At 39.5% G+C, this 26,477-nt stretch overlaps 2 protein-coding genes across 30 annotated transcripts in view; one reads left to right on the forward strand and one right to left on the reverse strand.

Moving 5' to 3' along the window:
- LOC126293318 (poly(rC)-binding protein 3) overlaps positions 1 to 4,880 on the reverse strand; it is a 559,120-nt gene extending 554,240 nt beyond the window's left edge. For 19 of the 26 annotated variants that reach the window (XR_007552268.1, XM_049986501.1, XM_049986504.1 and 16 more), the window contains exon 1: positions 4,740 to 4,878. The gene's annotated coding sequence lies outside the window, so the exon portion shown is untranslated. Of the gene's footprint in view, positions 1 to 4,739 lie in introns of all 26 variants that reach the window. The other 7 variants (XM_049986491.1, XM_049986509.1, XM_049986507.1 and 4 more) reach the window with 2 other exon arrangements.
- A 168-nt stretch (positions 4,881 to 5,048) lies between these two features.
- Positions 5,049 to 26,477, forward strand: part of LOC126293317 (molybdenum cofactor sulfurase 3) — a 151,285-nt gene continuing 129,856 nt past the window's right edge. The window contains exon 1 of one of the 4 annotated variants that reach the window (XM_049986465.1): positions 5,049 to 5,097. Coding sequence is in view for 1 of the 4 variants with exons in the window: in XM_049986462.1 (XP_049842419.1) it covers positions 5,955 to 6,009 (55 nt within the window). In the remaining 3 variants the exon portion in view is untranslated. Of the gene's footprint in view, positions 5,098 to 5,297; positions 6,010 to 19,877; positions 19,913 to 26,477 lie in introns of those variants that run through there. The other 3 variants (XM_049986462.1, XM_049986463.1, XM_049986464.1) reach the window with 3 other exon arrangements.

The following is a 26,477-nucleotide window of genomic DNA, read 5'->3' on the forward strand; positions in this document are numbered from 1 at the left end:
GATATCTAAAAGAATGAGTTTATCAGAGAGACATTCCGCCTCTACCTGACTAAGACCAGCACAAGTTGCTCAGAATTCATTGAAACTCTTACAAGCAACTGTTAATCAAATGTTCTATGGATGCAGCATCTGATCGACATCTCCACTGCTCACGTTGAACAACCTGTGTAAGCAGTGGTTAATAATAAAATAAATGTTATGCTTTTCTCATTTGTTTGAGCTTTTCAGCCCATGCCCTGTTCCTAATGCATTACAAATGGAAACATTTCTGTAAGTTTTTCTTGCATTCGAAATTGGAACTAATCTTTTCCAACGTTAATCATTCCGCAATAACGCATTACCATTTCTACCAAGTTTTGCTGCCATGTGGTAATTATAGACAACAGTGGACCTCTGCGAGTACCTGTACTTCAATCATAACCACCCTATACATTCAAGCCACTTGGGATGTGTTGTTATGGGACACCAAAAGAAATTTTATAACACTTTCACTGCATCAAATAACTTTTTTTGGGGGCATAACAATATCTACAAACTAAAGTGTGTAAACAGTGCACAACCGTGTGTGTATTAGTGCCGACAAAGATGCTCCTGAATGGCAAGAAGTAAACTATTTTTCCAAGTTTTGACAAAGCGAGAGTGATTACAGCGAAAATATCCTGAAAAGTTCTTACCTTTCATTCTGATAATAGAGCAAAGGAGTATTTCTGTATTGTGTAAGAAGTAGAACACAAAACTTCACGTTATAGCTCAATTATTTCCAGCAGTCCATTGCACTAGTAACATTGATTCATTTCCTCATATCCTTCAACAAAACCCAAATAATGCCTTATAATACAGTGTTTTAGTCAGCATGTGCGAGTTCCATATTGACATCAATTTTATTAGCAATTATGAGACAAATTCCAAAGTAAAAAATGTAAACATCAAAATCCTATTTTACTAATAAGTATTGCCTCTTCAGCATAAAAGACAGCACAAAAGTTGACAGCTCAATGTTTTCCACACTCTAGTATTATTCTCTTTCCATGTTTACCTGACTTAACTGTACACCATCCATTAGGTCAGCTGGAACTGTGTCCGATTCCTTGAGTAGTGCTTCGCATTTTTAAATCTAAGGTTCTACAGCTTTAACTTCAGTGATTGCTATGCTCTGTCACCATAAGCAAAACAGGGGCTTCAAGAAAAATTTTATGTTATGCCATGTTTATATATCTGCCAAAGAAACCAGAAACATAGTAAACAAAATTCTGGCGGGATGTAAATAACTGATAAGTAAAGAAGACCACCCACCTAATACCAGAACTGTTTAGTCACCAATAGGAACACACAAAGATATCTAGCTAGTTTTCATTGGGATAAATCTGTTATAATGCTATAGTGGGTGCATATGTTCAACCCCCCCCCCTCTCTCTCTCTCTCACACACACACACACACACACACACACACACACACACACACACACACACACACACACACACACACAGTGCAATTGTACTGAAGCTCAACAATGGATGTAGCAAGTTTCCGTCCTCTTGTGTGTGCGCCTGTCAATAACTCAACATTTCTTCTATTTGATGAGTACTCCCCTTTACTCCTAGATGAAACCAGTGAACGCTTTTCAGAGTAGCCAACAAAGAATTGTACACAATTTTAACTGCCATATGGCAAAACATGTTTGTCTATCTTAAGGGTGAAAAACCGGAAGAGTTACGAGAACCAGCCTTGTTTCGGCAGCATTAAAACCAAAGCCAATCACAGGGTAAAGAAGAATGCTGCATATGATCTGCTTTTAACAAAATGTATGGCAACTAATCCTGCTGCAGACCACAGTGTCATTAATAAAAATTCCTTTAGGGATAGTTACAGCAGTACAGCAAAGAATTGGAAAAGGGTTCATAAATCTGGCTATACTACGTATTAAGTATACAAGTGAACACAGTATGATTAGAGATGTGTTAAGTATTCATAACTTCATGTAGCAAGAAACAGAACTGTTCTAATTTTTCTGCATGCAGTTACAGCTTGTCTTACGACGATATCTGGCTTTCCAACTAGAGGATTCAGAAGTAACAAAGTTCAAACTAGTTTTCTGTTCATTCTGAGACATATCCACCTTCCAACTCACCACGAAGATAAACACGGGAATATGTCTTGAATTTCACTGACCAACCTTTAAACAACTGAAAGTTACACACGAAAAAGGGCCATACATCTGAGTTTGGCAAATTCAAAGCATCCACTTTGTGGAGGCCAAAGGGATTTGAGCAAGCTCTATCAAAACTGATAAAACATGGCAGTCAAGCTTCCAGTTCTGCATGCAACCACCATAAGCCTTACTAGTCTCTTTTTCATATCTTTCCTTCCTCCTGCAGAAAGAATTTCCTGGCTTTGGAAGGTAGCAACTGTATGCCCTTTTAAATATTTCCATCTGTTACACAGTGAGCATTCGTTTCTCTCCACCCACACTACCTTTCGAACATGTGGCCCTAACTCTTGAAATCGTGGTCCAAAACATTCCTCTTAATGTGAAATGTGTAAAGCAACATGACTTCTCTTAAGTTTACTGCATCTTAAACCACGACCATTTTCTGTACTGTGGTGGTGGACAGATACAACTGCCATCAGTTTGTATTTTGTAATAAAACAACTGGAGTTTTACAGTGCTGCAAGTTTTCTTTGGTAACTGAAATAATCAATATTTAGATGAAAACTTGACTACCACAGGCTTTACTGACACTTGTGGTGTTAAGATACCACATAAACCAACTTCATTAACAACTTATTAGATATTTTCTCACAAAGGTAAAACAAATATTCAGAAAGGAAAAGCCCTTACAGCTCAAAAGACTTCTGACAGACATGACTTTTATGCATTATTTGCTGTTTTTTTTACGATTCGTAGTTTGCATGCCACTAACATTTGTTGCAACTAACTTTCTATATCAGCAATAAATATATATATATATATATATATATATATATATATATATATATATATATATATATATATATATATATATATAGAATAACTAGCCCTATACATTGCAGCATTATAATAGGCAATGTGGAAAGACTAAAGTTAAACTTGCCAATCAATTAGTGCATAAAAATTATTTCCTGATACCTTTTCTTAGTTATCTACAGAAATTTTACATCATCGAGATGTAATGTTTTCTATTGTCATCTGTAATTACATTAATTTTCATTTGAATGTAAGTGACAATCTAAAGTGGATTCTCAATAAATGTTTTACTCAAGCAATTTATTTTCAGATAAGGTGCCATGTTTAAACAGTGCTGTATGATATCACAGCAAACCTGCTGGGTCATTTACTCTGCTTCCCAATGGCCAAAATTGAAAGAATTTTGTATATGGTTTGATCAGCTGTTTCCACATCTAATGTGGAAGTCTGTTAGCAGATTTCCCAATATGTGACAACTGACCATGGTAATTATTAATGTAGGCTACTGCAGCTTGAAAATCATTATATGGCTTATGTGCTGTACGGGATTAACCACTGTTGAAAAATTTCATTCAATAATACTGTGAACCATGGCATTAAGATGTTTTATTTATTATACACTCTCTCATTCCACGTGTCTAATACAATACAATACTATAAGCAAATAATTCGCAGCAGAGTCCTGCTCCAACACTCACCCATGCCCTCTTGTTCTACTTACCATTGCATTCTACCTTCCTTTGGCGAAGTACCACTTTAATTAAAGGAAGGTTTCCACCAGACTGAATTCGGAAGGACAGATAACAATGGAAAGTGTTTGGAATGGTATATAATAATAATAAAATTTATTTTCTTGATTATTTTATTACAAGTTGACAGTCATTCCAATGCCGTCAGGCTTGCATGGAGACTTTGGAAAAGTATGCAGAATGTTCGGGTGGTTCACAAAAGGTGAGGTACTGAAATTTAGCAATATGCACAGCATCTGCTGTTATTTTTCCCAAACAGGAGTTATAGAGGTTTCCAATTTTTTTTTTTTCCTCCGGACATGCTTGGAAGGTAAGGTGGAAAGGACTAAAACAATTCGGAAAGTATTTTAAAAAGCTAATTTTATAGTAGTGGAGGGCATGGGGTTTGGTTGGAAACAGGAATATAAAAGTTGTGCTGGCTGAAAGAAAACAGGGCATTTCTAAGAACTCTGTGAAAGTTGCGCAACAAAATTTGGCAAAGTAGACAAAAAGATCTAAATGGTGTAGCACGATGCAATTTACAATGGGATCCTTCTACTGTGTACTGACACAAGAGAAGGTCAAGCATGGGCAATCTAAATGTTTCGTGGAAGGTAAGGACAAGGGAGGGCAAACTGCTGAAAGATGATTAGGTTATGATGTCACTAGAACAAGCTGCTCTTTCATACATAAATTTGTTTACTTTTTATGTTCTATCAGTTGCTACTTTTAAACAACGCATCACTAAGCCGGCACACGGTATTATTGTTATGAGGTTTGCTTACCCGGCACATTCACAGTCAAGGTCAAGAGCGACGAAGAGACAGTAATATATAAGCAGTTATTTTGGTAGCTGCGTTTCATAGTTATGGAATAAAACTTACTTCGCAGTTAACTATTGAAAACAAAATAGCACTCCCACGTACAAAGATCATTGCCTGACTATCATGGCTACCGGTTTGTACTAGCTTGTTCATCGTGACGAAGAGAGCTTGGAATACAAGTCATATGCAATTAATGGATAAAGGAAAAGTTACAAACATACCTTTGTAAACTCAGGAAAATACTGGCAGGTCCAGGAATAACGAGGATTGTTTCTGGGAAACAGAAACAGGTCACAAATGGAGGAACACTGGAATGGCAGCCTGACAGCGTTGATCCAAGGGCAAAGTGAACGCCAGAGACATTGCTCTAGCTTGTCTACGAGCATGGGCAGATTATGAAATCGTACATGTTTTCGCTTTAAACCGGCATACTGTCTTATTGCGGTTTAGTGAAACAAAAAAGTAACGCTCTTCATAAAATGTTATCCAATAGGATTATCTATTGGTATTACAAACCAGGTTATCGAGAAATACCGGGGCCTATTTTTGAAGCTACACTCCATCTACAACTGAATACCGGTATACAACGGATTTGCATTTCGAAATGAATTCCTCATTACGCATTTACCTTTTCAAATATTTTTAAGATGTACAAAAAGTTAGATGTTGATGCACACACTTGCGTTTGACCAGGAGTGCAGAGAATGCCACAAGAGAACCAGTCATTTGTTTTCACAGATTCCATGGAATTACTGCAAATATCCAATTAATATTCTCGCATTGTTTAGGGATGCTTACAGGCGTTACTCCCTGAGTGTTTAATTGGGGTCAATAATTAAGTTATACGATTAAGACATGTAACAAAACAAAGCTGGAGCTGCTACTGTAGACCCAGATTTTAAGAACTGTGAGCAATATTTACGTCTGTAATCATTCATCCTTTTTATTATGAACTACTAAAAATGAGACTATCTGTATTCACTTTTTCATGTTTTATTCACACAAGTAGCAATTGATTAATGAGAATCTCCAGTTGCAAACTTTAACGGAAACGAAGAAATGAATTTATTACAAAAGATATAAAATCTGTTGTTATTCACGATTAATCAGGGAAGAGCGCCGTCGACAGATTGATAGGGGGAACACGGGAATGGCAGCTTGACAGCGTGTGGCGCAACGAAAACACGCAGTAAAATTATGAACCATGTACCTGTCTGAGGAAGCGTAGCGTGATTACGCAATGCACGGCGGGGGGTATTATTTCCTTGCAATCAGAAGGTTGTCGATGCGGAATATGTACACTCATCGCCAAATTACCTGTATTGTTCGTTGAATAAACAGGATCTGCAGTTTCGCAAATTCTGTTTTGTCGGAGTTGGGGTACTGATGGTATACCAAGCTCACCTGAAGCATTAGCTGCTACGGAGGCTGCTGCGATGTACAGCGAGGAAACGATCAATAATTTACTGAAAGATTTTAGTAGACTGAAAGGTAAGCGCGCAATTTTGCTTTCATCTTCTCACTACTCTGAGAATCAAGTTTGATACATCGCAAAACATACTCGCAGCAAAAGCTTTGTAATCGAGATAATGAGTTTGATGACTTGCGGATCTGTAACCAACTCTTCTTGAAGCCTTCCCGTTTTATATACTTACTATAGGCTGCTCTGATAACTGGCTGCCTCTCAGACGTGCAGAATGATACAGTGTGGTTTCTGATACAAAAACATCTCGTGAAGTGTAGGGCAAAACAGCACAATTATGCAAAAACTAGGAAGATGCCAAACACCATCTTGATCAAAATATGTCTGAAACAACAAGTGAATCTCCTGTTGCTAAATCATTGAAGGGGAAGTGATAAAAATATGGAGGAAATACTCTGTATCTTAGTACAATGTAGAGTTCTGTGAAACCAGTGCCAGGTAATAGAGGAAATTGAAGCACTGTCTGTGGACCTGAGTAATGATCAGCTGCCACTTTATGATATGTGCAGACAATAAGCTGATCAAGAATGCACTATTTAACAGCACGAGTGATGACTTGTTTGCTGCAGCAACTCCACAAACAAACCAGTGACATCAGCCAACTAGGAGTGAAATAGGGTGCCCGTTTTGGAGAGACTTCACAGTGGCTCTGTGCCAGTTGCTGCTATTGGGAGGTGAGGATGTGTGAGGAATGGTCTGAACTCTGTTGGCAGAGAGAATCGTGTACCTGTATAAATAATGCAGGCCTCCGCCTGAAGCTTTGTTTTGAACCTGAGGGTGCTTTACAAGTCATGGTCCTAATGAAGGTGGTATACATGTGCATGCCACTGACCTTTTATTGGCTTATCTAGCCAGATGTAGGAGGGCCTACCATCTAACTTAGGCAGCAATACTTGAAATTTTTCCATATAGGGTTGTTCTGTGGGTAAGACTGATGTTCTCAGATTTTGGTAGAATTTGGTGTACCTAGTGTTCCTGCATAGTTGTGAATGAAAACCATAGAATTTTTTTTCATCAATTCATCGGAAATTTATTAAGCACTGAATTTTAAAAGTTGTGTTCAAAATTGCTGGACCCTGGGCTGGCAAACTGCCATTTTCTCTGGAACTCGATGTGATACAGACCTAGAAAAGTGTCATTTTAAAGTGCTTCAGATGGGCTTTCATTTGATATGCAACATGATGGTGTTTAAAATTTAATATCTTTCTAAATTTGTAAAGAGCTATATTTTTAAATTTTTTTTAAAAATTTACAAAGTTTTTCTGCACTTCCCAAACTTCCATTTTGGGATCACATGGTGTAAACTTTCAAGTTCCAAGAGACGTGTCAGAAATGGCTTTTGAGAAGCTTCTATATTAAGAAATCAACAAATAATTGTTGAAAATTTTTTTTTCTTTCCTGCATGACATCCATGAATAACTGTGCATATCGCCTTTTCTAATACTGGACTTAATTGTAAAGGCGATGTTGGTTTTGACCATATCATTTTCAGGCAAGATGTACACGTAGTCTGTTGGAGTCACAGATTTCACCTTGCATAGAACATCTGCTACAGGAATCCATGTAACATCTGGCTTCTCCAGGTATGCAAAAGGAGGAGATGGAACACACAGATGAAGAAATGTCACTTTCAGATCATCTGCCTCTTCATCTTTGCTCAAAATATATACAAGCCACTGCATCTCCAGCTACCACTTGTTGTTATCCACTGTAGCTAATGTATCCACTTATACTTGGCAGTGATAGAGTTTCTTGGGATTCGGTGGCCAACTGTTCTAGTGATGTTGGAGCATATAAGAATATTATGACAAATATTTTTGTTGTGTTTGAGTCCCTGTAATTGTTAATGCTTAGCTGAAGCGACTGTTTAAAAGTGTGCCTGTCCCTATGTAGTTGTCCTGAGTTACAAACTTAAAATGTACTCCAGAGGTGTTTTCCACTGCCCAGGTGAAAAGCCACTGATGTCTAGGAATTTGATTTTCAAATGGATGTTGCAAACTTTCTTGAGCTCCCAACTTTTTGACTATGCCACAGACTCCTTCACAAGGCCCTATTCCATGAGCTGTTGATGAAAAATGCCATTCAGATTCTATGCCAAAATCAGCTTGATGAAAACATAAATTTAAACAGTTGTTCATATTTTTGAACAATTAAAAAAGTATCATGTTTTTTTGGTTCAAACTACTTTCTCAAGAGGTCCATGAGCTTGTTCTGGAAGCAGTAGACATTGTTATGTTCAAGACAGTCAGAAATAACAACATAACTGAGATGTTTTGTCTCTGTTTCTCCTTTGTAGTACACAACAGATGGGTGGACAGTAACTTGCTTACTGCTCCAATGATAGCTCTGGACTTCAGCTTATCAAAAATTGGTAGTTCTCTGATAAATCACAGTACACAGCAAACTGTGAATCTTGAGGCTTCCTCTAATGTGTTCATAAATGAACTTTGTTGTTTTGCAGAAGGACAGACAGGGACAGATCCTTGCAAAATAAAGTGATGAGCTCTGGTGTTAATTTTGGTAATGTTTCTAATTTACATCTGTAGACAGAAATCCAAATTTCCTCATTTCCAGCCACGCGGGATTAGCCGAGCGGTCTAAGGCGCTGCAGTCATGGACTGTGCGACTGCTCCCGTCGGAGGTTCTAGTCCTCCCTCGGGCATGGCTGTGTGTGTTTGTCCTTAGGATAATTTAGGTTAAGTAATGTGTAAGCTTAGGGACTGATGACCTTAGCAGTTAAACCCCATAAGATTTCACACAGATTTGAACTTTTTTTTTCCTAATTTCCAGGACATGAATTACAACAGTGATTGTAGACTGCAAAGAACCTTTGCAAAGCAGTGTTAATATGTTTGTATTTATTCACATATTACAGAGTGCCACCGAAATCTGCTAGAATACAGTGTTTGGGCCTCAGTTCTGCAAATTTGGAAAAAACTAATAAGCATATTAGAAAAATTTCCTTTAATCAATGTGTATGCCTCCTTTAAATTATAAAGTTACAAGGAATCGATCTCATTGAAACCTTAATTTTCTGACCATTCCTGTACTTCATTGAAACACGATCCTTTATTCCAAGCATTGCCCTTCTTACATCATCGCCCTCATAAAATGACCAAATGGTGTGAGCAGCTTCTACTGACAGAAATTTCCCTGGTTTTTTATCTGACATTTCAAGATGCCTCTGTTCTGTAACAGCTATTTTGCTTGACAGACCATGTAGTTCACGGCATTGAACTCCTGCATTACCTTTCTTACACTCCAGTTCTGGTAGGCATGTTGAAATTATGATTTTCTTTTTTCTGCTTCTTGCATTTGAGAAATTGGGCTTTAGATTGTTTAAAACACCCCATTATCACTTCCGGAAGACCCTGTATTGACAAACATATTTCTTTTCATCAGTTATTTTTCTCTTTATCCTGCGTAATATCTCTAAGGTACTACAAATGTTGTGGAAAGTGCTTGTGTATGTGCAGATGGATATGTGTGTGTGTGTGTGTGCGCGGGTGTACACCTGTCCTTTTTTCCCCCTAAGGTAAGTCTTTCTGCTCCCAGCATTGGAATGACTCCTTACCCTCTCCCTTAAAACCCACATCCTTTCGTCTTACCCTCTCCTTCCCTCTTTTCTGAAGAAGCAACCGTCGGTTGCGAAAGCTAGAAATTCTGTGTGTGTGTTTTACTTATTGTGCCTATCTACCGGCGCTTTCCCGCTTGGTAAGTCTTGGAATCTTTGTTTTTAATATATAAAAAAAGCGCTTGTGTCTGTGTATGTATGGATGGATATATATGTGTGTGTGTGTGTGCGCGCGCGTGTGCGCGCGCGATTATATACCTATCCTTTTTTCCCCCTGAGGTAAGTCTTTCCGCTCCCGGGATTGTAATGACTCCTTACCCTCTCCCTTAAAACCCACATCCTTTCATCTTTCCTTTTCCTTCCCTCTTTCCTGATGAAGCAACTGCACACACACACACACACACACACACACACACACACACACACATCCATACATATCCAGACAACTTTCATGGCTGGTACTGACATCACTGAAAACTTCCAGGCTACTAGACCGTGTTCGATGTATAAAACTGTCTCCTAAAGTTCATCTTCAGAGTTAAAATGGCGAACTGCTACTTTACCTCTGAAGATGTCTTGCACAGTCGGAAAGGAAATTTTAGGAGAAAGTTTTATACATCAACCACAACCTAATAGTTCAGAAGTTATAAGTGATGTCAGTCATCTCCAGAGGTAAAATGAGAAACTGCCATTTTACCTCTGAAGATGTCTCCCTCAGTCGAAGAGGAAACATCAGGAAAAAGTTTTATACATCGACTACAGTCAAATAGCCTGGAAGTTTTGGTTAATGTTGTTGCTGATGTTCCTGGTCAAATTGGGATGGCTGTATCACAATGTTCAATACACCCACCATCTCCACTAGACCTATGTGCATGTAATAATTTGAGCTGTTCTCTCCTTCAGTGGAGTGCCATTTGCACTAGAAGTATGAAAGTGGGCTACATTTCATTTACAATGTTAGCAGCTCTTCATAATGCAGGCTGATGTTGGCAATCTTTTGACACTGGTTGTAGCCAGTCAGGTCGTAGTACACGTGAGAATCATTGAATCTAATGATTTATTATGGCAGAAGATACAAATTGATTACTTTTGTTTTTGATAAGGTGAGTCCCAGAACAATTTTTACAGATGTAGCTATTATGAATTTTAAGGTCGGTTACTGATTTTCTGTAACTATTTACTGAATGGAAGAAAACCTCGACATGCTGAGAGACTGACTTGTAGCGAAGTCCCAGGCATATGTTAGATTGAAATACGACAATGTGTTGAGGGACAATGAATGTGACTGAAAGAAAATTAGATGTGCTGACACACTGAACTATATCGTAGCCTGAGGCGTAGATTAAGTTGGAATGAGACAGTTTGGTTGTGGGCTCGTGAAGCTAATGAATGTCAACATGAAAATATACACTGAGGTAGTATTTTATACGTAAGATATGAAAAGCAGTTCATTTCCATAGCTGTCATTTGTACTCAGATGATTTGTGTGAAAATGTTTTTAATGTGATTATGGCCACACGGAAGGAATTAATAGACTTTGAACGCGGGATGGTACTTTGTGTTAGATGCGTGGGACATTCCATTTTGGGAGCCATTAGGGGATTCAGTATTCCGAGCTCCACAGTGTCAAGAGTGTGCCGAGAATATCAATTTTTCGGCATTACTTCTCACCACAGATAATGCAGTGGTCGACAGCTGTTACTTAATGACTGAGGACAGTCTCATATGCATAGAGTTGCCAGTGCTAACAGATAAGCAACACTGTGTGAAATAACTACAGAAATAAATGTGTGACATATAACGAACTCATCTGTCAGAGCTGTGCGGTAAAATTTGGTGTTAATGGACTATGGCGGGAGACAACTGATGTGAGTGCTTTTTCTAATGGCAGCACCTCTCCTGAGCTTGTGACCAAATGTGTTGGACCGTAGATGACTGGAAACTGTGGCCTGGTCAGATGAGTCCCAATTTCAGTCAGTAAGAGCTGATGGTACGGTTAGAGTGTAGACCCCTCGAAGCCAGGGACCTAGGTTGTCAACAAGGCACCTGTGAAAGCTTGTTACGGCACTGTAATGGTGTGGACTGCTTTTACATGGAATGGGCTGGGTCCACTGGTCCAGCTGAACTGGTCATTGTCTGAAATTGTTATGTCCAGCACTTGGAAAGAATTTGCAGGCATTCATGGACTTCACTGTTCCCAAACAATGATGTCATGTCACTGGGCCACAATTGTTTGTGATCGGTTTGAAGAACATCCTGGATAATTCGAGCAAACGATTTGGCTATCCAGATCGCTCCTCACGAATCCTGTCGAACATTTGTGGGGCATAATCGATAGATCGGTTTGTATACACAATCCTGCAATGACAACGCTTTCACAATTATGGATGGCTATAGAGGTAGCATGGCTGAATACAGGGTGTAAATTTTAAGTTGACAAACCAGAATAACTCAAAAAATAAGATTCACATGAAAAAATGTGTAGAATCCAAAGTTGATTATTTTCGAGGGGGACATTTGCTGGTGCTAAAATTAGCCCGCCACCCCAGCCCCTGGGGGTGGGGTGGGAGGCAACTTTAAAATTGCAAATGGGAACCCCCGTTTTTTATTGCAGAATCAGATTCTACATAAAAAACTACATACATTTTGTCTCAAACATTTGTTTTGGTTCTTGGTAGTTGGCACTGTAATTCAAGAAAATCCATATTATCATTTTTGTGTGGAAAATGATTACAGAAAAATAAAAAATAGTTATTTTATAAATTTTGATTCACTAAAACTAAACTCTTCCTCTCTCCCCATAGGGTGGGGTTTGAGAGAGAGGACCCAAACAACATTGGTCAAATGGGACAACATTTGTAAAACTCTAATTCCTCTCTCTCAAATCCCACCCTATGGGGAGAGAGGGAGAGTTTTAGTTTTAGCGAATCAAAATTTACGAAGTAAATAAGTATTTTTTATTTATGCGTAACCATTTTCCACACAAAAATGAGAACATGGATTTTCTTGAATTACTGTGCCAACTAGCAAGAGTCAAAACAAATGTTTAAGACAAAATGTATGTAGTTTTTTTTATGTAGAATCTGATTCTGCAATAAAAAAACAGGGGTTCCCATTTGAAATTTTAAAGTTGGCTCCCACCCCACCCCCAGGGGCTGGGGTGGCGGGCTAATTTTAGCACCAGCAGATGTCCCCCTCGAAAATAATCAACTTTGGATTCTACGCATTTTTTCGTGTGAATCTTATTTTTTGAGTTATTCTGGTTTGTCAACTTAAAATTTACACCCTGTGCATCTGCTGGAGACTTTCAACAACTTGTTGAGTCCATGCCGTGTCGAGTTGCTGCACTATGCCAGGCAAACGAATTTACGACATGATATTATGAGGTGCCCCATGACTTTTGGCGGTGTATGTTCGTCATTGCAGTAACCTACTTGTGTACCTTATTTTTGATTTTGTCAAAAATTGAGAATGTGTTTAAATTCTAACTTAATACTATAAAATACCAGCCAACTTTATTTATGAAGCATAGAAAACGATGAGCAAGCATTCACATTTGCTACCAAGAACCGACTCGTGATTCATTATATACAGTTCCCATCGAATTTTTACCAGTATTCTCACGGTACACGTCGGACACCGACACCGTAAGTGCACTTTTACCGTGTAAGTTTAGTAAACAATATGATCCAAGCCTCAACCAAAAACTAAACTAAACTATGCTAAATTAAATGACATAGTGTGAACAAAACACATGAATGACATGTACAAGTGCAATGTACAAAGAAGACATCAGAGATGCCACTGCGTAACATATGACATCAAATATCAGAGGATATACTGATAGTTCACATTGTTCATGCTATTGTATGGAGAGGTAATGATACAGGTTGTGATAACTGTCAATAATGTAAGTGTACTCAAATAGTACATATCTTTTGCAATAAGACTCTAAGGTAATCAGTATACCAGCTGATTAATTTTTTTTTGTATCTAACAGAATACAGAAGCTTATGTCAAGAAATCTTCTGTGTGGATAAAGAAGTGGCATCCTCTGTGGGCAGAGATGTCATTGCTGGTTTGCTGTACCACAGGGATTGTTATGATCTTGCCTAGTTTTTTGTTAGACATAACTAAACTCCCATTCTATATCACTGGTAATGCACGTTTAATCAAATTGATGGGAATAGCTTAAAACAGACAGTTGTAAATGACACTTCTGTGAAAATTATTAACTGTTTCTCTGCTAATGGATTGTCATTAAAAGAGAGTGAAACATAGTAAAATAAATTCAGTACTATATGAAATTTTACTTCCCAGTTAACAGCAATGTAAAAGCTAAAAATATGTGAATAAAATGAAGTTTACATTCTTCAATGATAGTGACATACACTGGAAGTCTTACATTAGTGATCCTATACAGCATGTTAAGATCTCCAATTATTTCACCGCAGGCAGTGAAAAAGGTTTATGGGTCAATACATTATCTCACTATGCCTGTTATCACCCATTGTTGTGCAGAATAATATTCTCATAGATTGATAGCTTGCTCAAAACATGACTAAATGTCTTGTTATACACATCAGCGAACAAAAAGAATTGATAACATTTCATCATTCAATTTGGTAGTTACGAAAATTGGGAGCTTGTATCTAGTCTTAAGAATCAGTTTTCCAAATGGACTGGAGTTAGTGCAAGAGGTGCAGCAGCAAGTTTCTGGTTCTGGTGTCATCAGCTAAGTGAAGAGTAAAACTGTGTTTACATGAAGGAACACTGTATAATAGGTATGAAATAAATGAGGCATTGCAGCTGTTAAGACACTGACCTCATATTAGGGTGAATTGAACTTTGTCTCTCCAGCCACCCCAATTTAGATGTTTCGCACGTTTTCCTAAATTATTTTAAGCAAATGCCATGATGGCTCCTTCTCCGAGGCAATCTGTCCTGTCCTTATACCGTACTTATTCTTTGTGTCCTTTTTTGAGCTGCTTATTTTCATTGTATTATGATGACAAATCCATCTGCAGTATTTTAAAACAAAAGTGCATGAATCAGCAAAGAGTTCCCAGGCTTAGTTTATCAGAAAAATTATAAGTTCCATAAAATTTTGGGTGAATTGCCCTGACACTTGATGGCATGATATTTCAACGCAGTGTCTTCTGGCCATCTTCGGGTGAAAACTGACAGAAAAGGCACTGAACTCTGAATACTGAATGGGAAAGCACTGAGCTAACATATTTAAGACCCCACTAGCACATGTGTGGTGTGTTCAGTTGGAATTGCACATGCACCATTCATCTGCAAGTGTGTGCTCAGCATTGCATGCCCTCCGTAGTGAAAGCTGGCGTCATCAATATCAGATGGGTTGTCTTTGCATGGCAACGATGCCAGCTACACTGAGCATGAAAGTTTTCTGTGATGGGATTCCATGCAGAATTTAACTGAAATCTGCCATTTTGATTAATAATGGTCTCAGAAAGTTGTATTTTCACTGACTCATTGATGATGGAGCTTCAAAAGTTTAATGTATGGGTCACAATTTTCTTTTGGTCACATTTCTTCTAGTGACCACCGGAAATACAATATTTGGCAGTAGCAGACTTATTGGCTCGGAGGAGGCAAGTGTGCCATTGATAATCTACAATGCATTCCTGTACTGTGTGCGTTGTTTGGCCTATATACGATTTGCCACTTTCGCACAGAACTCTATAAACAACTACCTTGCACCACTCTGTCATCTGTAACAGATCCCAGTAGCGTCGAGATTTTGGGAGAAGGACAAAAAACTACTTAACTTTGTCGTCTTAACATTGTTTCTATTTTGGCTGAAATATTTCCAATGTGGTGTAAATAAGCAATCATTTTGAAGGTATCATCCTCTTGTTTGGCTTCTCATTTCTATGTCTGTAGTGCTCTCTGTACTTGATGGAATGAATATTCAGTGTTCCTGAACACAGTTTGTAGGTGCTCCAGTTATGTTTGCAGATTATTGGCATTTGAGATGGTATGAGTTTGGTGGATTAAGGTCTTTAGAACGTTCATCGTTTGAGCTGATAGGTGGCAACTAGTAGCTTGTAGATATTGTCTGTTTCAGTGAGCTTTTGAAATGCCAGGTGTCCAAGTATGCCAACGCTCTTCCGTCACACCGAGACATCTAAAAATGGCAAGCAACCACCTTTCTTGATCTCCATAGTAAATTTTATGTTTTTGTGTACAGAGTTCATATGTTGTAGAAACTCTCGGAGACTGTCCAAACCGTGAGGCCGAACTATAAAAGTGTCATCAACATACCCCCGAAATACTGTTGATTTTAAAATAGCTGAGATGAATGCTCACTCCTCAAAATCTTCCATAAAAAGATGTCCACTAAGGGAGACAAACGGTTACCCATGACGACACTGTCAGATTGTTCAAAAAACTCATTGTAAAATAAAAATATGTTGAGGAGAAAGTGTGCTCGAACAAAGCTGTAATGTCAGCCCCAAACCCACTGCCAATGAGATGCAGTGAGTCCATCAGAGGCACATTTGTAAACAGCAAAAAGACATCAAAACTGACCAACAAGTTGTTGCTTTCCATCTTAAGTGACTGAGGCCAGCTGATAAAATCACTAGAATTTCTTATATGATGTTGCCACTTGCCTGTAATGTGTTTCAGTAGAGATACCAAGTAATCATCCAAATTTTAAGTGACTGCTCTAATGTTGCTTACTATACATATGCTGCTTTGTGGACCTTGGACAGTCCATACAGCCTACGTGGAACTGAACTATTTGGTCTCAGTCTTATAGTAACCTCCTTTCTTAGAGAATCGTTAGATAGAAGTTCTGCTATTTTTCGCATCACTTGATTTGTAGGAGCCTTATCAGTTTTGTGATACTTTTAATCACTCAATAAAACATTGATCTTATTGCTATAGCCCTCCTGTGGCATCATAACAGTAGCATTACCTTCATCTGACTTGAGTACTACCATATCCACCTCTGATCTTAAGTTGTGGACAACTGCTCTCTCCATAGACAAGATGTTACACTTTTAGGGTGCAGCTCTCATCAACACGTGGCAAGACTGTCAATGAATTTCCTCGGATGCATCATCTGGCAGACAGTGCACAACTTCTTTGACGGAACTGTCAAAATCCGTCAGAGGCAGTGAAGTAGGTGTAGGAGTGAAATTAAGACCTCTTTCCAACACAGTCATAATCGTGTCATGTATAGATTTCCCCATTAAGTTTGTAACGGATCGTCAAATAGGAACTTCGTGCGGCACCTGTGTTGAAAGAGTCAATCTTTGCACCCTGTCTTGTAGACTTGTCATGGATTCATTTTGCTTTGGCCCATGTCACACCATTCACATAGTCCAAAGATAACAACAAGAGTCTTGCTGCCACTTCTAAATGCAAATAATATATATATCTTTGGACACGAAATCCAATTCACGTTGACTAAAACAAATCTTTTCTCTTATCAGCGCGATGTTCACCTTGTGTTTGATGTTATTTGCAGCAGTGTATTACTAACATGCAATGCGAGGGCATTATTCCAAAGTTTGCCAAAATTGGCATTTTATTAATACCACTGCTGAAAAAAAGAAAGAACCATCAAACGCAAGGCGAACATGGCACTGGTGAGAGAAAGGATTCATTTTAATTGATGTGAATTGGAGTCTGTGTCCTAAGATTATTTTGGCTAGAAGTGGGAGCAACATTATAATTGTTGTCTTTGGACTAGATGGATGGCGTGACATGGGCCAAAGCAAACTGGATCCACAACAAGGCTACAATGATGTAGAGTGCAAAGACTGACTCTTTCGATACAGGTGCTGCAGGAAGTTCCTGTTCGACAATCCGTTATCAGCTTCATGGGGAAATCTATAGATGACATGACTATGGGTCGGAAAAAGGTCTTAATTTTGTCCCTACACCTCTTTCGCTGCCACTAGTGGACTCTTACAGTTCCGTCGAAGAAGCTGTCCATCGTCTACCAGCAGACACAGCAGAGTACATTCATTGAGAGTCTTGCCGTGTGTTGATGAGAGCCACACCACCAAAGAGTAACATCTCGCCTATGGAAAGAGCAGCCCTCTGTAACTTATGAGCAGATGCGGATACAGTAGTTTCCAAATTGGATAAAGGTAATGTTACTATTGTCGTGTCATGGAAAGGCTATGTCAATAAGATCAATGTTTTATTGATCAATAAGGATCCTACCAGTCAAGTGATACAAAAAACAGCTGAACTTCTGTGTAACAGTTCTCTACCAATGGAGGTCATGAAGCAACTCAGACCAAATAGTTGAGATCCACCTAGACTGTATGGACTGCACAAGGCCCACAAAGATTGTGTGCCTCTACATCCTATAGTAAGCAGCCACTTATGATTTGGCCAAATACTTGGTGTCTTTACTGAAATGCATTTTAGGTAGGGGTCTACATCGTATAAAAAATTCTAGTGATCTTATTAGCAGACTTACTTCACTTAAGCTGGAAAGCAATGACCTGTTGATCAGTTTCTGTGTCATTTTGCTTCTCACAAATGTGTGTCTGGTGGACTCACAGTATCTCATTGGCAATATATTTGGGGGTGACAGTACAGCTTTGTTCGAGCATGCTGTCTCCTCGACATACTTTTTATTTGACACACAACTTTTTGAACAATGTGATGGTGTTGCCATGGATAGCCCTTTGTCTCCCCTAGTGGCCAATCTTTTTATGGAAGATTTTGAGGAGTGGGCACTCACTTCAGCTATTTTAGAACCAACAGTATTTTGGCAGTACATTGATGACACTTTTATAGTCTGGCCTCATGGTTTGTACAATCTCCGGGAGTTCTATAACATTTGAACTCTGTACATGAAAACATAAGATTTACAATGGAGATCAAGAAAGGTTGTTGCTTGCAGTTTTTAGACATCTTGGAAAGCTAATAGCTGCCACCATCCGGCACAAACAATGGACATTCTGAAGACCTTAATCCACCAAGCTCATACCAGCTTGGATGCCGATAATCTGAATACAGAACAGGAGCACCTGCAAACTGTGTTCCAGAACAATGGGTATTTATCCCAGCAAATACAGAGTGCTATGGATGTACAAACGACAAGACAAACAAGAGGATGAGGCCTTCAAAATGACTGCTTGTTTACCACATATTGGAAGTATTTCAGTCAAAATAGGCAGAATATTAGGAAGACATAAAGTTAAAGCAGTTTGTCATCCTCCAACTAAATCTCAGCACTACTGGAATCTGTTAAAGAGAGCTTAGAGTTGTGCAAGGCAGGTGTTTACAGAATTCTGTGCGAAAGTGGCAAATCTTAATAGGACAAACAACACGCCTAGCATAGGAACACATTGTAGAATGTCAACGGCATACTCGCCTCCTCCAACCCAAAATGTCCACTATCAGTGAACATTGTTTTTCCACTGGTCAGTTGATGAAATACAAACAAATGAAAATTGTGGCCCATACTTCAAACTTTTGGAGCATTATTATCAATGAATTACTGGAAATATGACTGTCTGAGTCCCTTATTAATTGAGATGGTGATTTCTAGTTAAATTTTGCATGGAATCCCACCATAGAAAAAAACCTTAGTGCTTTGCGTAGCTGGCATTGTTTGCCAATTGAAGACAATCAATGTGATATTGATGAAGCCCACTTTTAATATGGAGGGTATGGAACGCAGTGCACATGCCACACATGTGCCGATGGGGTTTTAAATATGTGAGCTCAGTGCCTTCCCTGTCAGTATTCACCTAAAGATGTTCAGAAGTCACTGTGCCGAAATATTGTGGCAACAAGTTGCAGACATCCAGCAATTCGCCCAAAATTTTATAGAACAGTCTGTACACCAGGAAAGTTTTAAATCTCATATCAAAATTGCAAGTAATTGAAGTCAAACAAGAAAGATGTCATTTACTAAACACTAATTTGACTAATTCTTGAGTATTGTTTGTACTATTGTGAAAAGAGATAAGTAAAGTTAAAAGAAGAGCTTTCAGATACATCTTGAGGTTTTTTCGTCATGACAATAATCTCACCGAAGAATTCTACTAACTGTAGTGTTTTAAGCACTAAGAGAGGCAGATAGTCTTGCTGTAAAGTTCCAAGAAGTCAGTTTCTAAAGTGAGTCATAAAACATACTGTATTCGCCAACAAACATCTCACATACTGACTGTTATGGTAAAATCAGGAAAATTAAAGTTTAATTGGAGCTGTACCAATATTTATTCTTTCCATTTATTGTATGTAAATGTAATAAAAGAAGGGCAAAATTTGTATCATACTCTTTGTTTTCTCCATTACAGATATACAGTGGGCTGCAGAATAGAAATGTAGAGGTAGGCAGCTCTTAATTGAGTAAGAGTACTCTATGCACAGAAATGTGTAGAAAGGTAGTATGTGATGTTGATCCACAAATCTATCTCTAACTACATGAAGTGCTGAAGTCATTTTACTCTCATTTAGCAAGAGTTGGGCTTTACTTTTCATCCAGTCAGTCTTATTTCAGTTTCTCGTGATTTCCTTCAATTATTCTGTTTCCCTCTGTTTTGCCTCTAATGATGATATTACTATCAGTGCTACTGTAAACTCTAACAGCCCCCCCCCCCCTCTCTCTCTCTCTCTCTCTCTCTCTCTCTCTCTCTCTCTCTCTCTCTCTCTCTCTCTCTCTCTCTGTGTCTCTCACACCCCTTGCTGTCAGGATGTCAGTGGAAAGTTGCTGACAGTATTAAAAAGCTAAGTGTAGTGTATGTGTTCTTTTTCATCATTTCCATGGGATTGCAGGAGGGAGGAGAGGAAACTCCAGTCTGTAACAGAGCAGTTATTGTTGTACTGTGAAAGACCAAGCTCTATTTTGCATATTACGATTGTGAAAAATGGAACCACATTTTAGCCTTCATGCAGAGCATCTGCAAAATTAAGACTGATTTATAAATTGGACTAACACTCAATTCTTTCATGTAATAGAAGCTATAATAACCATGTAACTTTGTGGTTGGGTACAATGGTTTGTGATGAGATGTATGAAAATGAAAACAGTAACCAAAAGCTACGAGGGTGTCTTGAAAAGTAATGTCCTGAATTTTTTATTCTTTTCTCAATATTGGTTGATGTATTACATGTCGTGCATATTACTTGATTGACTTTCCCACTTTACTGACACAATTTGCAATTTCTGCTACTAGATGGCTCCAAACTGTAGTGTGTAACATCGCGGTGTGTAATTTAACTATGTTGGCGTGTGAGAAACAATTTGCTGTAATCAAGTTTTTAACTGCAGAAAATATGCATTTCATTTGCATTTTGGGTGTGAGAGTGTGAGTTTCTTAACAACATTGAGACTGGTGATGGAAGCTAGGTTCACCATTTTGACAACAAAAACAAGTGTGTGTCAATGGAGGCTGTCACGAAGGATCACTGATGCCAAAAAAGTTCAAGACCATGCCATGAGCAGGCAAAGTCATGTTCTCAGAGTTCTGGGATTTGCTTGCATTTAGAATCTGTACCTAAAGACACTGCCATAAACTTGGCAAGTTACTGTGAGATTCTCAGTAAACCGAAAGAACGAATTCAAAAAGTTCATCCACATGTCGAGCACCCTCTGTTTCAGAATGCCAGCACACACACACAGTGTCAGCTGCATGCACAATTTCAGGCTTGCAGTGCAGAAAGTGGGCTAGGGTGGTGTCCGAGTTGTGTTGGGTGGCGTAGGCAAGAGGAAAGAGGTGAGAGGCAGGAAGAGCAGTTGGGGGCTGGTGGCAAGCAGCTCAGATAGAGGAGACGGTTTGCTGGCTAGGAATGAGGGAGGGAGGGATGGCAGGTCCAAGGGGTAGCCACGTGATACCCAGATATTGGAGCCACTGGGAACACTGCACGATGCTGGTGATGTGGAAACATGAGTTGAGAGGGGATAATACAATAGAGGAAGGAGAAACTGTTGTCAGTGGGTCACTGGAGAGTGAGGCCAGGAGAATATGGGAGCAAAGGTGTGTTACAAGAACAACTCCCATCAGTGTAGGTCAGATATGCTGGTGGTGGAGGGAAGCTCCTGATGGTCCCAGTTTTGAAGCAGCCATTGAAGTAGAACATGCTATGCTCATCTGCATGTTGTGCCACCAGTTGATCAACTGTGTTCTTGGCAAAAGTTTGGTGGTGCCTTTTAATCCTGGGGGACAGCTGATTGGCTGTCCTGCTGACATAAAAAGCAGTGCAGTGATTGCACCAGAGTTGGTATATGAGAAGTCTGCTTTCACAGGTAGTCTTGTCTGTGGTGGGATAGGGTAAGCTTGTGATAGGACTGGAGTAGAAAGTGCTGGGTGAGTGGATTGGGCAGTTCTTGCACCTGGCTCTTCCACTGGGATATGATCCCTCTTTTGCTCTTGGGGTGGGACATTGCCCCTAAAGGCAGAAGAATCAGCAATGATCAATGGCACGAGGACACAGAAGGCAATGGGACCTACTGCATTAAAGACACACAATGTATATCCACAGGACGTGAGGCCTATAATTGAAAAAGTGCCACGAAGACCTCTCCATTGGCAAAAGATTCCAGAATAGCCCACATTCGGATCTCCGGGAGGGGACTACGAAGCGAGAGGTGACCACGAGAAAAGATTGGATAATCAACAAAATGATAATGTTCTGCGTGTTGGGACTTGGAATGTCAGAAGCTTGAATGCGGTAGGGAAGCTAAAAGTCTGAAAAGGGAAATGCAAATGCTCATTCTAGATATAGTAGGGGGTCAGTGAAGTGAAATGGAAAAAGGACAAGGATTTCTGGTCAGATGAGTATAGGGTAATATCAACAGCAGCAGAAAATGGTATAACAGAAGTAGGATTCATTATGAATAGGAAGGTAGGGCAGAGAGCGTCTTACTGTGAACAATTCAGTGATACAGTTATTCTTATCCGTTGACTGCAAACCTACACTGACAGTGATAGTTCAGGTATGTATGCTGATTTCACAAGATGAAGATGAGGAAATGGATAAAGTATATGATGATATTGGAAGGGTAATACAGTACATAAAGGGAGATGAAAATGTAATAATCATGAGGGCCAGGAATGCAGTAGAGGGGAGGAATAGAAGAAAAGGTTACAAGAGAACATGGGCATGGGGCAAGGAATGAGTGAGGAGAAAGACTAATTGAGCTCTGTAATAAATTTCAGCTAGTAACAGCAAATACTCTGTTCAAGAATCACAAGAGGAGGATGAGGTATACTTGGAAAAGGCCGGATGATATGGGAAGACTTCAGTTGGATTACGTCATGGTCAGACTGAGATTCTGAAATCAGATTCTGGATTGTAAGGCGTACCCAGGAGCAGATATAGACTCACTTCACAGTGTGGTAGTGGTGAAGAGATTAGTCGGGAAGAATCAATATGCAAAGAAGTGGGGTACAGAAGTACTAAGGAATGATGAGATATGCTGGAAGTTCTCCAAGGCTGTAGATACAGCAATAAAGAATAGTCCAGTAGGCATCACAGTTAAAGAGGAGTGGACATCTCTAAAAAGAGCAATCACAGGAGCTGGAAAGAAAAACATAGGTACAAATAAGGTAGCTGTACAGAAACCATGGGTTAACAGAAGAAATACTTCTTCAGCTGACCGATGAAAGAGGGAAGTACAAAAGTGTTTAGGGAAATTCAGGAATACAAAAATACAGGTCACTGAGGAATGAATTAAGTAGGAGGTGCAGGAAAGCTAAGACAAAATGGTTGCATAAAAAACGTGAAGAAATTAAGTAGGAGGTGCAGGAAGGCTAAGACAAAATGGTTGCATTAAAAACGTGAAGAAATCGAAAAAGAAATTATAGTCAGAAGAACTGACTCATCATATAGGAAATCAAAAAACCTTTGGTGAAATGAAAAGCAATGGCGGTAACATTAAGAGTGCAACTGGAATTCCATTTTTAAATGCAGAGGATAGAGCAGATAGGTGGAAAGAGTACATTGAATGGGGAAGATTTGTCTGATGTGACAGAAGAAGAAACAGGAGCTGATTTAGAAGAGATAGGGGATCCAGTTTTAGAATCAGAATTTAAGAGAGCTTTGGAGGACTTAGGATCAAATAAGGCAGAAGGTATCAATAATATTCCATCAGAATTCCTAAAATCATTAGGGGAAGTGGCAACAAAATGACTATTCACGTTGGTGTGTAGAATGTACGATCCTGGCAATATACGGTCAGACTTCTGGAAAAATATCATCCACACAGTTCTGAAGACAGCAAGAGATAAAAAATGCGAGAATTATCGCACAATCAACTTAACAGCTCCTGAATCCAAGTTACTGATAAGAATAATACCATAAGAATGGAAAAGAAAACTGAGGATATGTTAGATGACGATCAGTTTGGATTTAGGAAAGGTAAAGGCACCAGAGAGGCAATTCTGACGTTAAGGTTGGCAATGGAAACAAGACCAAAGAAAAATCAAGAAATGTTCATAGAATTTGTCGACCTAGGAAAAGCGTCGAACAGTGTAAAATGGTGCAAGATGTTCAAAATTCTGAAAAAAATAGGGATAAGCTATAGGGAGGGTCAGGTAATGCACAATATGTACAAGAACCAAGCGGGAATAACAAGAGTGGACAACCAAGATCAAAGTGCTCAGTTTAAAAAGGTAGGGATGTAGTCTTTCACCCCTACAGTTCAATCTGTACATTGAAGAAGCAATGATGGAAATAAAAGAAAGATTCAGGAGTGGAATTAAAATTCAGGGTGAAAGGGTATAAATGAAACAGTTCACTGACAAGCTTGCTATCCTGAGTGAAAGTGAAGAACAATTAAGTGATCTGCTGAATGGAATGGGCAGTCTAATGAATACAGAATATGAATTGAGAGTAAATTCAAAAAGACGAAGGTATTGAGAAGTAGCAGAAATGAGAACAGCAAGAAACTTAATGTCAGAATTGATGGTCATGAAGTAGATGAAGTTAAGAAATTCTGCTACCTAGACAGTAAAATAACCAACGATGGACGGAGAAAGCAGGACATCAAAAGCAGACAGATGAAGAGGAAAGTGTTCAGTGGAGGGTGTAGGGGTAGTGGGTTACCAGAGATTGAGGCCAGGAGGGATACAGGTGTGAAGGATTTTCTGCAAGGATAAATCCCATCGGCATAATTCAGAAATGCTGGTGGAGGGAAGGAAGCATATAACATGGGTTGTGAAGCAACCATTGGAACCAAGCATATTATGCAAGTACCATGTTGTGACACAGGATGTTCAACTTTGTTCTTGGTCGTAATTTGGCAGAGGCCATTCATCCTGATGCACTGTTGATTGGTTCCCATGCTGACATAAAAACCTGTGCAGTGTTTGCAGCAGAGTCAGTACATGATGTGGCTGCTTTCACAGTTGGACTGGCCTCTGATGGGATAGGATAAGCCTGTAACAGGACTGGAATAGAAACTGGTAAGATAATCAAAGCCCTGATAAAGAATATAGTTCAGTTCTTCCAGTCCACGGCAATATTGAGTGATGAGGTGGTGCTCCTTTGTAGATTGATTCTTGGTGATGGTGGGAGGATTTGGGGTGTGTGCAAGAATACGGCACAGAAAACCTGTTTGCAGACTAGGTTTGGGAGTAGTGCCTGTCTGGGAAGACCACAGCGATATCTTCAACCTCCTATGCAGTCTGTTTCATTTCATATCCCCATGTTACTATCACATTCTGCTCCCCACTGGCAGTGGCAGCTGTGCATCACACGGTTAGCCTCTGCACCTTGCACCCCTACCACATTCCCAGCCAGCACACTGGTTGCCTCCCTGTGAGCTGCTAGCCAGCCACCTTCAAACATTCTTCCTGCCATCTGCCTCTCTCCCGCTCTTCCCATCCAAGTGATGAGAATGGCCAAATGAAAACAATTAAATCTGTGGGTTGTAGTTTAAGGCGGTGGTTTTGCCGCAGTGGATACACTGGTTCCCGTGAGATTGCCGAAGTTAAGCGCTGTTGGGCGTGGTCGGCACTTGGATGGGTGACCATCCAGGCCGCCATGCACCATTGCCATTTTTCGGGGTGTACTCAGCCCCGTGATGCCAATTGAGGAGCTATTCGACCGAATAGTAGCGGCTTCAGTCAAGAATACCATCATAACAGCTGGGAGAGCTATCTGCTTACCACACGCCCTCCTGTCTGCATCCTCCTGTGAGGATGACACGGCGGTCGGATGGTTCTGATGGGTCACTTGTGGCCTTGGATGGAGTGGATTGTAGTTTTAGATATCAGTGGGATTTTTATTCATTCATTTCTTTCATGTGAAACCGGTCTCAGGGAGCAACCAAATGAAAACAGTCACACTGCCCAGTGGCATTTTGCATGCTACTGACTAAGTCGTTTATTCTTTTCTTTTCAAGTGAAAACGCTTTAGTTTTTTCTGTCTATTGAAGCTTGCATTCATTTGGTCATTCAATTGAAAGCATTGCTTAGTGGTTTAATTGACCGACTTATCCACTTATTCTTCCGAGTGAAACCAGTCTGTAACACTTTCATCAGGTGAAGTAAATCAAAGGTTTACAATACAAACGGGGGTGCACATACCCTCAGTTGTACATGAAGACAAGCAATAAACACAGTCGTTTCATTATTTACTGAAAGAGTCATTCTTTTTCTCAGCATTTAAAACTGATAAATACACTACTAGGCATTAAATTGTTCTAGTTGCAATTAACACATAACTAATAAATCTTCATTGTGAGTACAATACTGAGCAAGTGTAGACGTTCTCTTAGGGGTACGTGAAGAGGAAAGAAACGTCGACACATTTTTCCGACTGTTTGCATTATGTTTTACTGAAAAGTCACAATGTCCGAAATGATATTAAAATTTGAGATAGCGCCCATGTCGTGCACGCTCCACAACGGCGTCCTAGTTGCCAGGGCCAGGGTTGCAACTGGCACGAGGA

Source organism: Schistocerca gregaria, chromosome 10 (assembly GCF_023897955.1).
Source record: "Schistocerca gregaria isolate iqSchGreg1 chromosome 10, iqSchGreg1.2, whole genome shotgun sequence".
Lineage (NCBI taxonomy): Eukaryota > Metazoa > Arthropoda > Insecta > Orthoptera > Acrididae > Schistocerca > Schistocerca gregaria.